Consider the following 13,522-nt stretch of genomic DNA (forward strand, 5'->3'; position numbering starts at 1 on the left):
ACATAGAAAAACATACAACGGACTGGTTGCTTTTGTTTGTATGCTGTTGGGCCCCCTGGCATCTCTATCACAATAAAGCATGAGGAACAGGCACAATGCATTGTGGGTCAGTTGATGTGACAAGTAAGTTCTGATATACCGACACATAATGTACCATCTTGTATACTGTACATCCATCAATTTTTAGTATACATTGAATTGCATGCGATAAATTTGGAATTTGCTGAATAACTTGACGACAGTCTGAAAACATGCAGTAGGCTATTGGACACAGCCCACCAGATGACCTGAACTTTTCATTGCTTCTCCATCAGCTGTACCCTGATCTTATAAACTCTGCGGATTCATAACATTTTTCACTTCCTGATCAATCAAGTTACCAATAACTTCATGAGCTTTTTACTCCCAACATACAAAGGAAAAAACTGCATTTGAGTGTCACTAGCAAGCAGGCTCATTGTGCTCTTTGGAATTAATCTCAATTAAAACTTATATCAACTCTTGTATTTTAACGCCAACCCATTGTCAATGCACTGTTGAACAGTGTTCTTATATATTGCAGGTTGTCCTTATTTCGTGCTGTTTTAGCTGTTTAATACACTGCATTTCCAAACCCTTCATTAACTGTCTGCTGCTGTCCTAACTGAAGCACGGTGAATTGCCCTGTGGCTGAGATGTGACTAAATAAACGTGCTCAGCCCATCGGTTAACAGTGAATACAGGGAGAAAGGATATTAAAAGTGTGAAATTATATTTCAATCGATTTAACATTGTTACCCTTTCCTTTTGGTTTTGCACAGTTGGTGTTAGCACTGCAGGGAACCAATCATCAATAAGTACTGGAGTAAGTGAATGTATGATATGGTATTCTTTTGACAGATGTTATGTGATGTGATGTGTGTAGTCATTCTCCAAGCATACAGAAGTACCAGAAGCACCAACAGGTGGAGCTTAAAAAAACAACTTATAATCATCTTAAAGAGTTAAAATAAACAACAGTTTCACTGCTGATTGTCATACATCATTTATATCTCTGAAATCATTATCGGCAAACAATCATTCCACAAATGATGTGCCTTTCATGTAAAGACTGTGCTGCTCTTTAGGCTGCTAAGTCTTATGTTAATGTAAGGACATTTGTTTTGGTTTTTATCTTCCCAACATCCCATTTCAGCATTTTCACGTGGAAGTGTCAGCGAGCTTCAAACATGTGGGGGTGTGTTTGCAGAAAAGGGGGAGGGGTCGTTGGGTGATTAAAGATAAATGTATGCGCCATGTATTTTGTGTGCTGAAAACAAACACAGACTTCCTTCTTCTCTGATCCTGTCACGAATAAACGTTTAATCCGAAAGTAAAAATGTAAAAGTTGAACAGACTCATCCATGAATAGACCTGTTGGCATCACAGACCGATGTGGTCCCTGAATGCGTCCTGGCCTGTGACGAATGATTGTCTTGTAAAGGCTTTTCAACCGCCGACCTAATGAGCCTGAAATCGAGACAAATTGACCCATTGATGTGCTTGTAAATATTATCAATCACCAGTCTAAAAAAGATATTCTTCTGTCATGATAGTTTCTGAAAATTATCCGAACAATGGATGGGAAGTCTCCGCGTGGCTTTTTAAAGACACTATTTACTTTTTAGGCCAAATGTTTTATAAACAAGGATAGCCCATTATTTGGATAACAATGAAAGAAAACATTTTTGCCTTAAGGGAGGAGGTAGTGAAGATTGTCATCATAGAAACAATGCAACTTTATTTTCAAAGTCATCAATAAAAAATCAAACGGGATCAGTTTTTAGAAACACCTACCGGATAAAGAGATCCACAAAAGAGCTTCGTTTCCAATTAAAGGCCAATAGACGGACCAAAAGGGCAAAACGCGAGGACCCTGTGAGGGGGCGATGTGGACATCGCTATGGAGTTTCCCAGTGAGTTATAGACATGCCTTCATTGGGTTTTTATCTCTGCGTGTACACAGGCATTAGTAGAAAGTCTTTTTCATGCTTTACGCACAGGGGAACAGCATGCATGGGTTGATGTTTAATCGCTCATCACGGTGCGCAAAAGGCGCGCCCTCGTCCTTGTGGGCTATCACGTTATCGCTATATCCTTGGGGGAGGTAAATAAAGGTTTTTGCACAGCGGTGATGCAAAGTCTGATAGGTGCCTGCTCTACTCGTAGGACAGATCGTTTTGACACGGGGCTATGTGCCGGTCGGACTGGCGCTGTGAGCAGCGCACTTGCTTGTATGCTGGACTGACTGAATTTGACAGACGTTTGGAACTTGATCACTGAACCCTGTGACTTCTTTTTTTTTCACCCCAATTCTTCCACAATGCTTTTGAAAGATGCGGCACCTATTTGCGAATGTTGCAGAAAACGGGTAGAGGTAAGAGCGCTTTTAATATTGCCTGGTCTGCTGCGTTTGTGGTCATCAGCCGTGCGCTCTGTCAGACTCTATACGCTCGTTATGTTACATGTTTATCAGGTATGGATAAGGTAGGCAACTATTTGGTATTCACATACCTTAATGGCACACAATCTTTCATAGAAGTGGCGTGACTCTGTGTGTTTGCTGTAAAGAAAAAAGACAAAACCTACTAAATTGATAGTGGGTTCGTTACTATGATGTCAATGATGGATGAATCTCTTGAATTTCCTTTTAAGTTGTCCTCTGACACGTTTCAAACTCCACACACCAAAAAAAACAAAGAAACAAAAAAAAAAACCTTTATTGCATGCTTTCTCCACGATTCTATTTTATTCATGGAAGGTAAATTTTCTAATGCTTCTTTTCAGAAAGCTGCTATACAATGGACCATTTGTATAACATTATTTTAAAAACCACCAAACATTTGAGATTTTCAAACAATTGCCTGTAATTGAAGCGATTTAACTGCTGTAAGGTGATGGCTACAAAATGATTTTGGACATGAGAGGTCTCACAGAGATAGTGACTTTTAAGCTGCTTATGATACTGAGGCAAAATAAGCATGCTGGTGCTTTATCTCTCACTGCACTCACTAGTTGAGCTTTAAACACTTTTGGAGTCACAGGTTTGATCCTCATAGTTCAAATGTGTTACTGTAAGCATGGTTTCTTTGTCAGATTTGTGATGAACTGTTTATTTTTGCCGTCCTGTTAACTGGGAAAATACCTCTGTCATTCTTCTCTAGCATGACACAGCATGCCGGAAAGTCAGTGAACGTGAAAGCTGAATCAGCACTTTTCCCGCTATCCTTACACTTGTGTCAGCGGATGTGAGCAGGTTATCAAATGCTGACAGTCATAAGGGATTCCAGAAAAGCTTAACAGGAAATGATGTCATGTGTGTGTCATCTACTTAGTTACAAGTCTGCACTTTGTCACAGGGAAGACCCTTTTAAAATAGAGAGTGCATTGCGGCGCAACCATCCCATAGCTGAGGTTGACTTTTAATAGAGCTGGCTTTTCAGCTCCCTGTGCCTCTTTAACCTTTAGTCCACTCAGTGCAGTTCAAATATCCAAGCTCTTTTTGTGAAGATCAAATGGCACATGTTAAAGGTATCACCTCACGTGAGAATCCGGCCAGCTTTACAAAGTATCTGTCACATACCTGGGGTGAAGTTTGCCATTATCCGAAGTGCTGCCACTAGTAGACTACTGCTTCTGATTTAAAATAGCGTGTGGTTTTTGGCAGCTGATGCTGGCATACTTAGCTGTTACCTTTAAGTTTGGCCACTGTCCTGGATCGCAGATTCCAAAAGGCTATGAGAATGTAGATAGAGAGCGTGTGCGTGGGCAGTCCAGGCTGATGCATTCTCACGTAGGCTGTGGCTTTACTAAGAGGGTCACTGATAATCCCCAAGCTCAGTCACATACATGCGTGTTTAGTAATGTGGCCGAATTTTAGGAAAATGACACGTGTGCGGACATCACTTTGCTTCTGAAAGTGCTCCATGAATGGTGTGTGTTAAGTGAACTTGGGCCAACATTGTTTATGTCATGTTATTACTCTGACTGATAATGCAGCAGACCTCCAGGATTTGTATAAACTTGCAGTTTCCAAGGGGGTCTTGAAGAGACCACATGCACTGATGTAGTGTGTGATGTACTTTGCTGTACATGTATGTTTTAAAGAAAGTATGTTATTAAATTAACAACTGTCTTGATAAAAGGGGAGATGCAACTTAACAGCTAACAGGATGACAACAGGCTTCGTGCATTGGGATTTATTCTTTGTCTAAAATGCTTTGAAATGACTTTCTTCCCACAACCTCTTTCCTGGTTTGATCATTATAAATACATTTCCCTGAGCCTATGAATGACCTTGGAAATGTGCAAACATTCTCAGAGGAGTGCTTGCTCATGGAATCAAGAGCAGGTTGTGATACGGTTGTTGATATACCTAGAACAAGCAGCAGCCTGTGAAGTTGACGTACAGTTTGTGCCACTCGTGTTTACAGAAAGTTTCTGTGAAATACGAGTCATTTGTGCTTTTATTTGTCATTCAAAGTCTCCTCCAATATTGTCGAGGAAAAAGAGGTCCTGACATTACTTTTGACCCATTAAATGCCCGCAGCTCATTGCATGCCTTGTAGCACAGTAATGATATTGTGATTCTCTGTTATTTCTCATGATATTTCCATGAAACAGATGCAGACCTTCACTATTAGTTTACCTTTTTTTTTTTTTTTTTTTTTTTTTTTTGCAGTATTACTCAATTTAAGCTATTTGTCTGGGATGTCTGGGAACGTAATTAGCCTGCATCTGACCTCTCTATCTGGGAAGATCCTCTGTATCTTCTCTCATCCCTTTGCGTCACACATCCAGGTCGCTGTGAAAGAGTGCATTCACCATGTGGCACGAGGCTACAGATGCCCACATGACTCAAAACAGTGTAACCTCTCTCATTCCTACTTTATTTTTGGAGTTCATTTACTGTCGTGCTTTCAGTGTTTCAGTCGCTGGAAAGAATTTAGTAATTATATCACAATTTTGGGAATGACACCAACTGTTAGCATCATTTTAGAATCGTTCTGTAAATATCTTTTTAAGGTTTAAACAAGGACACCGTCATTTCTGTTTTTCATCATATCTGGAAGTTTCTGTGCAGAAACCAAGATATCACATGGTTCCTCTTGTGCCACATGCAAAATGAAACCAGTGAATGAACTGCTTAATCATGCTGATTTCAAGTTATTCAACACCGAAAATGACACTGTCTGTAACATTCATGACATCTAAACGTAGGGCAGAAAACTAAATTCACATTGCAGAGGTGAGAGGATTTAATCAATTTAAAATTTGTGAAGGATACTGATAATCTGCAGCATTCAAATGACACATATGAGTTCAACAATAGTGGGAACTCCTGGTTAGTGTGGATGAATACTTCTCTCGTTGCTGCTTATCTTGTCACAGGGCGGCAATTCTGACAAAGTCTTATCGTCCTGTCTCTATCAGTCAAGTGTATCACCAAACATAAATATTTGTCAATGACGACGTAAAAAAAGGCACATTTTTCAGAATTCTGTGAATTGTCCTGCTACCCCATAGCAGCGTGTATACAGACATTGAAAATAACTAAATAAATAGCCTGTCTTGTTTCTGGATGTCTTGTTCGCTTTTGAAGTTGATGAAGAGACATTACAATCCATTTCTGTTCACACAGGGGCTTTTAAGCATTTATAGATTTCATTTAAATCAGATGTAATTCAAAGCTGCAAGTAGTCTGGAGCAGGCCATGGTATCTTTCTGCACATCAGGATGTTTGGCAGAGCTTTAGCTGTTGTTGCTTTTCTATCCAAAGGGGGTTGAATATCGTGGCTTTGGTTACTTTCGTTTCTCACCGCTGTGTTGATTTTAGTGGGAATGCACTTTGGCTGATTTGAATGAGTTCAGCTTTTTGAGTTTCTTTCCCTGAAATGTTTCCTATACTGTGTGTGTTCCACGTTTAGTTTAGTCATTGTAGCCTGCTCTTAGAGTTTGAGTTGCTCACAGTGCAGATATCAGAAACACACCTTGTCGTTTAAGTATTCTGCTAAATGTGTTGAAATAAATTTGTCTCTTATCGATCTATATCAAATATTGCTTAATGACAAAAATAAAAGAAAACACATTTGTTTTTGCCCCTTTAATCTCCAGCTCTGCCAGTCAGTGGACAGTAATATTTAGGTCTCTCATTTATAGGTTGGGTACAACTCCAAGCTTACTAAATAAATGGATTAAACAGGAGTTTATGTGTGCGCAAAAGAATGAAGAAAACTCTCCTACATGCTGAATAGTTTGATAGCAGAGGCATTCTATGTGCAGACAAGACAGAGCTTTATTTCACACTACAGCCTTTAGAAAGCATATTGTGGCAGAATATGATCACAAAGCAAAAGTGACACAAATAAAAACACTCTTTAGTTTTGCTTTCAACAGCCTCTGTTTGACTGTATTTTAATATCTGTAACGTGTGACAACAGGACTGCTCGCCTTGCTGTTGATATTGTTGGAGTGGACCAGACCAGGCCTCCCATCACCTTTGAGGCCAATCTGTGACCTGAGGGTCCTGAACCATTTCATCAAGGAGGCACGAGACGCAGAAGTGGCTATGGTGAGAGGACACTGTATGCATGGACATATTGTGGCCCCATGCTGAATGTTGACATTTCATTACATTAAAGTATCCTGAACACTCATATTCTGTTTTCTGTCTTTCTTTTTTTCAGAAGTCATGTAGAGAAGGATGCAGCCTGTCTGAGTCAGTCACTGTTCCCCAAACCACAGTCGATTTAGATGTATGGGAGAAGAAAAACGTGAGTAGCCACTTCAAACATCTGAGCATTCAAAGAGCTGACATTACATTTAGTTTGGCTGTTATTTATCAGACGAGTTCATGTGTTTCCTTTTAGTGTTCTAGTTCATTCTTAATGAGAGGTAGGCAAGATTACATGCTTCCTTTCTTGTTTGATTACGTACACAATGAGACTCTTCAGTTCTTCTCTCTCCTTTTTTAATCAGGCGTTGGAGCAAGCCCAGGATGTGCAGACTGGCTTATGGCTATTAAAACAGGCCCTGAGCTTGCTACGGACGTCAGTCACCAACACAGCCCTGATCAGCCACATAGATAACTCCATCCGAAACCTGCTCAGCATCGGCGCTGTGCTGCGCAGCCTTAACATCCAGGTAAGCTCCAACAGGTGCAGAGGGACACATTAACTTAACAGGAAGTGCGGTACCATGCAGTTTGAGCATCTAAACTTTCTTCATCCCCCAATGGGGGGAAATTCGGGTGTTACAGCAGCTTTAAAAACAGCAAAAAAGAAAAAAAATATCTTGAGCTTCAGAATAAAAGCAGTGCTAAAGTTAACCAATGAATGTTCTCAGAAAGTGCCCAACACAGATCCATATTTTTTTGATAATTTGCCAGGTTGTACTCACAACACACTGTTAAACTCAGTCTACAATTCTGCGTAGTTAAAGAATCTCTTAAATGACATTTCAATCTAATCTTTTTCTTATCAGAAATTGGCCTCTGTCACTACAGCCCAAAGTGTTTTTACTTTTTTTTTTTTTTTAAGATATAAAACTTCCTTGGTTTGAAGAGGAAGAGTTTTCATCGGACATTATCGAGTGTAAGCTAAGCCTTACATGACATCGCTGTGGGCTCTGCATCTGCTCATCACACTTTTTCTCAGATTGCTCACGTCGTGACAGAGCAGCCTAAAAATGTTAAAAACGGCCTTGTGTTGCACAAATGCACGCTGAATGAACAGTTTGTGTTCCAGCAAAAGGGAATACTGAGAAAGTGAACAGTATCCTTACTCATGGAAACAAAGGCACGTATTGAATACAAAGTTACAAAGAATTTACGAGGCCTGGAAAGGAAAGTTATGAAGTGAAAATAAAGTAGCCAATATAACAGACATAACAGTATGTGCAAGATAAGAGTGGTTCACAAAAAGGGGTTTCTGTATTGACTTCACAAGCCAAGTGACCATGAAATCCGGTCATTTCTCTAGAAGAGGTTGCAATCTATAGTTCAAGTTTATTTTTAGATTTTCCTGGAAAAGCATAGGAAACCCTGAAACAGATAGAAAAATTGAGACCAATTTAAACATGTGTTTATTTGTCTTTCCTTCCAGGAATTTACCCCACCAACAAGTGTGGCAGGGATTGAGGGAACATGGACGGTGTCCTCGTCCACAGATTTGCTCCAAGTCCATGTCAACTTCCTTCGAGGCAAAGTGCGCCTGCTTCTTTCGGACGCACAGGCTTGTCAGCAAGATGTCAGCTGATTTCTCCTCTCCAGGTGAAAGCTTGTTTGTTTCCCGAGGCAAGAGGAAGGACTAGACACTGCTGATCTGCATGCTGGCTGCTGGAAGCTGTGTGATGGCTACAGCCATCCAAACACTGGGGGAGGAAGCTGAAAGCTAGAGGACAGCCCCAGCTAGGCTTTGGGTGGACAGGAGACAATTGCACTTTGGAATGTAGATGTAAAAAACACGAACATGATGAAGCACACACTGATCAAAATGAGGTCTATAGGTAACACAACTCCATTAGCTGTTCCACTGGCACGTTCTTGCACTTTGTGTGAATGTACATGTGTGTGTGTGAGTTAGGACTGCAAGTCTAGATATGTACATCAGTGTGAATGTATGAAAGTTTCCAGGGATTTAGACCCTTCGCCTCTTCAGAGTGAATTGTGGATTTTACAGTCCACATAATCCAATTGGACAAAACGCATTCCTCAAGCGCTGGTATTGAGTACAGCATCACTGGGACGTTTCACTATGTGCACCATTCTGCCTTAGCCCAAATGATCTGAAGGCAGATGACATTCTCAGTGTAGATTGACTACACTGATACCTCTGAATCACACAGGTCACCAGAGCAACTGTCAACAGATAAATGCACTGTGCACTTCTGTGCTAATGTGTAGACAGAGAGTAAATTAGCTGGAAATGTTTGTCTTGTTTGGCAGTTTTAGTCAAGCATTGGATCTAGTTCTATTTATGTAGGCAATTGAATAATAGCGTAAACATAAATTGTTGAAACGTATTATCTTTCATTCTATACGCTGCTTGTAAAACAGTTGTATAAAAGCAATATCACCCATGGGGTCGTGGCGATGTTACTACCTACAACTTTGCGTGTTAGACCGAATCAAAGACGTGCAGATATTAAGTACATCATGACTCCCTCTTGTGTAATATTGAGTGAAACACCCAGAAAACATTGATTCAACCTGGAAAGTGGAGGATTGTGAAGTTGCAACATCCATTTCCAGCACCAGGAATGAGGCCTGACCCATAATGTTTGTAACATTTACTGTATACCGAACTTAAATATGAATGAATGCATTAGTCAGTCTGTATTTGCACAGCGTCAGTTCATAACAAATGTTAATTAATCTCGAGACACTTTGCAAAATAGCAGGTGAAGGAACTTATTCTGATGATAATAAGACCCAACATCTCTCCTGCTTGAGCACAGCACGAAGCAGAAGAGGCAGAAACCTCGAGCAGAACCAGACTCATGTTGAACAGCCAACTACTGAAACTGTGTTGGGCTTGGAAAGTGGGATAGAGTGAGATGCAGAAAGAAAGAGACGAGACAAACGGAGCAACAACAATAACAACAACGATGAATAAGATAGAGTTATAGCTACAAAGTCAATATCTGTAAAATCATGCGTAGTATTAGCAGTAACAGCTTAGTATGGTAAAAGACTGATCAGTATAAGAGAATCAGAGAGGACTGATTTTGTGAATTAAAGAGGTTGAAGTACAGCTGCTGTAGGATTCACTTTGATATGTATAAAAATGAAGTAAGGCTGATATGAATAGTTGGAGCATTTAAAGTTGGGGGGTTCCACAGCTGCAGGCTGTCCACACCAACGATCCCGAGGAACCCATGACACAAGGAAGGGAGCTCAGGCGCTCACAGAAAGATTATGGTTAGCAACGTCAATGGTACATAAAGAATTCTAGATAGTGACGTGAATGCAGAGACAGACGGAGAATGAAAGAGAGGAGAGCTCGAGGTCAGTCCGAGCCTATCGCAGCGGATCCACACCTGAGTTAGCAATAGCTATCAGCTTTATCAGAAGGGAAAGTTGCAAGTTGATTGTTAAGAGTACAGAAGGTCTCGTCCTTATTGGAGCCTACATGATTCAAAAAGAGAGGAGCCTGATAACTGAAGGCTCTATCTCCCATAGTATATATAGAGACTAGGTACCACATGGGCCTGCGTTCTGGAAGCATCTATAGTATAGCTTGGTGCCTGACCATTAAGAAGGATTTTAAATTCTATTTTTGGATTCATAGGGAGGCCAGTGCAGAGAAGCCAAGACTGGACTAATGTGGTCCTACTTCCTAGTTTGAGTCAGTATGTGAGCTGCAGCATTTTGGACCAGCTGAAGACTCTTTACAGGGTGTCCTGGTGAAAACGAATTAAAATAGTCCAACCTGAAGGTAACAAATGCATGAACTAGTTTTTATGCACTGTTTTGCCTGATTTTATATGTTCCGAAGGCGGAAAAAGGCTGTCCTTGTTAACTGTTTTAAGTGGGAGTTGAAGAACATATCTTGGTTAAATAGTACTCCCAGATTCCTGACAGTGGTGCTGGATGCCAGGCTGATGAATCTAATTCCTTGGATATTTTCAGTGAATATTGTAATATATTTTTAAATGTCCATTATTTATACAGATTTTCTACTTTAAAGCTCCAGTATTTGTATTTTTTATTGTGTCTGATCGTTAACATATTGGCTCTCAAAAACACGTTCTCTGAAAACATTCGCAAAAGGCCTTCTTCTGGTCCTGCCGTAAGTTTCCAGCTGCAGAAAGAAAGGTTAAAAGGTTGAATTCAGAGGTTGAGTTTAGTGGACAGGGAACCATGAGGTCAGCCAGGAAGAGGCTTACATGAGAACTGTGAAGCTGTTTTGTCGTTATCTGTGTTTTTGTTGCTGCCTTACCAAAAACTCAACCAGTTTCCACTCACAGAATGCCAGACTGTCTGGAAATATGCTGTTTGGCTTTTAAACGTCACATCCTGTGAGGCTGGGATTTCAAATAGTTTACAGTGAATCTGACACTAACACCGTCATCCCCCCTGTCATTGTTTGTCCTCAAACAGCAGGCAGGCAATCAGTTAGTCTGGGGAACTTGAGGCTTTTAATGAAATAATTGCAAAACTCTTCCAGACCAGTTAAGTGTTCTTCCTTGTTTTTTCCCTTCTTTTCAAATCTTGTTGTGCAAGTGGAAGATGTTTTTTAAGGATGTTTGTACATGTTTTCTTTCCTGTTGATTTTGAGTTGTTTTGTCCCATCACTGTATAATTTGCTATTTAAATACAAAATATTATTCTTAGATAAAGAAAGGAGCAATGGAAACAAAACAAGGAGATGTTTGTCCTTTTTATTCATGGTCTCGATCTTATTTACATCAGTGTAATTGAATGTATGCTTCTGAATTACACCACAATCAAACTGTGCCCATTGACTCATGTTATCTAAAGAGATAGCTCTAAGTTTATCTCAGATTCAAAATGTTATTCTGACAAGTAATCAAATACATTTGAACAAAGGTCAAGGCAGAAGTTAATCACAATGAAACCTAATTTAAAAAAAAAGAAAAGAAAAAAAAAAGAGTACAACACTGACATCTTGTGGACATTAAGGACAACACCAGCTTGAACTGTAAACATCCTATTTCTTAGTTTTCTCAGGTTGAAGTAACTTTTAAACACTTTCACAGAATCTGAAGCCTTAAAATTGAAGACACTTGCACACACTTAGATTTGGCACAGCCATGTCAAAAAATATATAAATAAATTATGTTTCAGCAGGTCAACTCTACTGCGACTTCAAGACATGCAAACTGAAAAGGGAGCATTTAATGTGCTGCAGTCTGCTGAACTCAACACAAAGTCCCACCAGACCACAACAAGTTATTTTTTTTACTAGTTTTTTTAAGTTTTTAAGTTAAAGGTCCCTTTTAAGGTCACTGAGGGTCAGGATAAAAAACCTTAATGTGAATGGCAGAGTTGTTGCGTGTACGAGTCATTGGCTCCCCTGCCTCGTCTGGATCTTCAGGCTCCAGGTCGTCCACGAGCTCCACTGTGGAGGTGTTAGCCGCCAGCTGCAGCACCCCCTGGCTGCTGGCCTGCAGCTGAAGAGCGATGTTGATGGCCCTGTTGATGGCCAGGCCCAGGCCGTGCACGCAGATCTCCCTGTGACCCCCACTTTCCAGCAGCTTCTGGCAGCGCGCGAGCTGGGCCCGGAAATCGGTCTTCATGTTGACGTAGACGTCGTTGCGTCTCTTGGGGAGTTTCCTGGGAAGGCGCTTCCTAAGCGTGTACTCCACGGGGTCCATCTCGACGGCAGTAGAGGTGGACTCGGTGTGCGTCGGGGCTGTCTGAGGAACAGATATTCCTGCGTTACGAGGATCTGTCATGTTTGTTTGTGAATGTATTCGCCTAAAAGGAGGAAATGAGGGGGAAAAAAAAGATACTGAGGAATGAGGTCATGATAAATTCAACCTTTTTTTCAGGTTGGAATCAAAAATGATCGTATATGAATCCTCATAATCTACTGAACATGTTCGAGGTAGCTAAATAGTTACAATAAAAGCAAAGTAAAATTCTATATATTGGTAACTGCTTCTCATATCTTATTTTATTTAAATTAGCCTTATTTTTTCCTTTCACACCAAGATTAATTCCTCGTATATGTAAATGTACTCGTCAACAAAACCGGTTCTGAGTCTGATTGTGAAGTAAATCTTACAAACATCTGTCCACATCTTACAAACTTGTACCCCGTGTTATTGTGTTCATTATTCCAAATCCTTCATGTTGAACAAATAATATATGATCATCTGTCAAAGGTCAGGTCCAGCAGCAGGCGGTCATTCAAACACCGGAAACACTGCTATGTTTAGTAGATCTTCATAATTGACTGCATTAAAAAAAAAAAAAATTCTCACTTCTGTTTTCTACATCTCATGAAGACCCCCCCCCCCCCCCCCCCCCCACACACACACACACACACTAATTTAAATGGGATTATTCGTTGGAGCTCTTTGTATTTGCTAAACAGGACACTGGTGTAATGAATTGGCCTTACTACAGAGACATTATAAAGTAAAAGGTGGCAGTAGGTATAAAAGCACTTTTTGAACATGTGCATTCATTTTTAACAACGTGCTAACACACGGAGACAAACATTGCTAGCTAACAGGAAGATTGTAGAGGTTAAAAACAATGATTATAAAAACACACCTATAAGACAAGCACACGTACCGTTAGAAGTTAAGTTTAAGATGCAAATGTCCTTTATGTCATCGCTACCACCTGAGTCACATGCTTTTATTAAGAAAGAGAATCTTCTTAGCGAAGACAGCCGTGTAGTCGATTTCTGTCGGACCCGGAAGTAGAATGGAGGAGGGTCGTCTTCTTCTTCTTCTCATGAATTTCCGGCAGGTTGTACGTGACAAGGCGTAATGCTTCCCTCTGCAGTAGTGCAGAAACAACTGTAAC

At 40.4% G+C, this 13,522-nt stretch overlaps 2 protein-coding genes across 3 annotated transcripts; one reads left to right on the forward strand and one right to left on the reverse strand.

Annotated features, from left to right (window-relative positions):
* The first annotated feature begins 1,866 nt into the window (after positions 1–1,866).
* On the forward strand, positions 1,867–11,293 carry epoa (erythropoietin a). Of its 2 annotated transcripts, none has more exons than XM_079371782.1 (5): positions 1,867–1,934; positions 6,459–6,589; positions 6,705–6,791; positions 6,997–7,161; positions 8,121–11,293. In XM_079371782.1, the coding sequence occupies exons 1-5, from the start codon at positions 1,922–1,924 to the stop codon at positions 8,271–8,273; spliced, it is 549 nt and encodes a 182-aa protein (XP_079227908.1). In that variant the 5' UTR covers positions 1,867–1,921; the 3' UTR covers positions 8,274–11,293. The 2 variants fall into 2 exon arrangements, with proteins under 2 accessions (XP_079227908.1, XP_079227907.1); XM_079371781.1 differs by lacking the exon at positions 1,867–1,934 and adding an exon at positions 2,321–2,395.
* Positions 11,294–11,386: 93 nt separating this feature from the next.
* Positions 11,387–13,479, reverse strand: pop7 (POP7 homolog, ribonuclease P/MRP subunit). Its single transcript, XM_079371783.1, has 2 exons — positions 13,286–13,479; positions 11,387–12,460 (listed from the first exon to the last, which is right to left on the reverse strand). The coding sequence occupies exon 2, from the start codon at positions 12,436–12,438 to the stop codon at positions 11,986–11,988; it is 453 nt and encodes a 150-aa protein (XP_079227909.1). The 5' UTR covers positions 12,439–12,460; positions 13,286–13,479; the 3' UTR covers positions 11,387–11,985.
* Between the last annotated feature and the right edge of the window lie 43 nt (positions 13,480–13,522).

This window comes from Symphodus melops (assembly GCF_947650265.1).
Source record: "Symphodus melops genome assembly, chromosome: 20".
Taxonomy (NCBI): domain Eukaryota; kingdom Metazoa; phylum Chordata; class Actinopteri; order Labriformes; family Labridae; genus Symphodus; species Symphodus melops.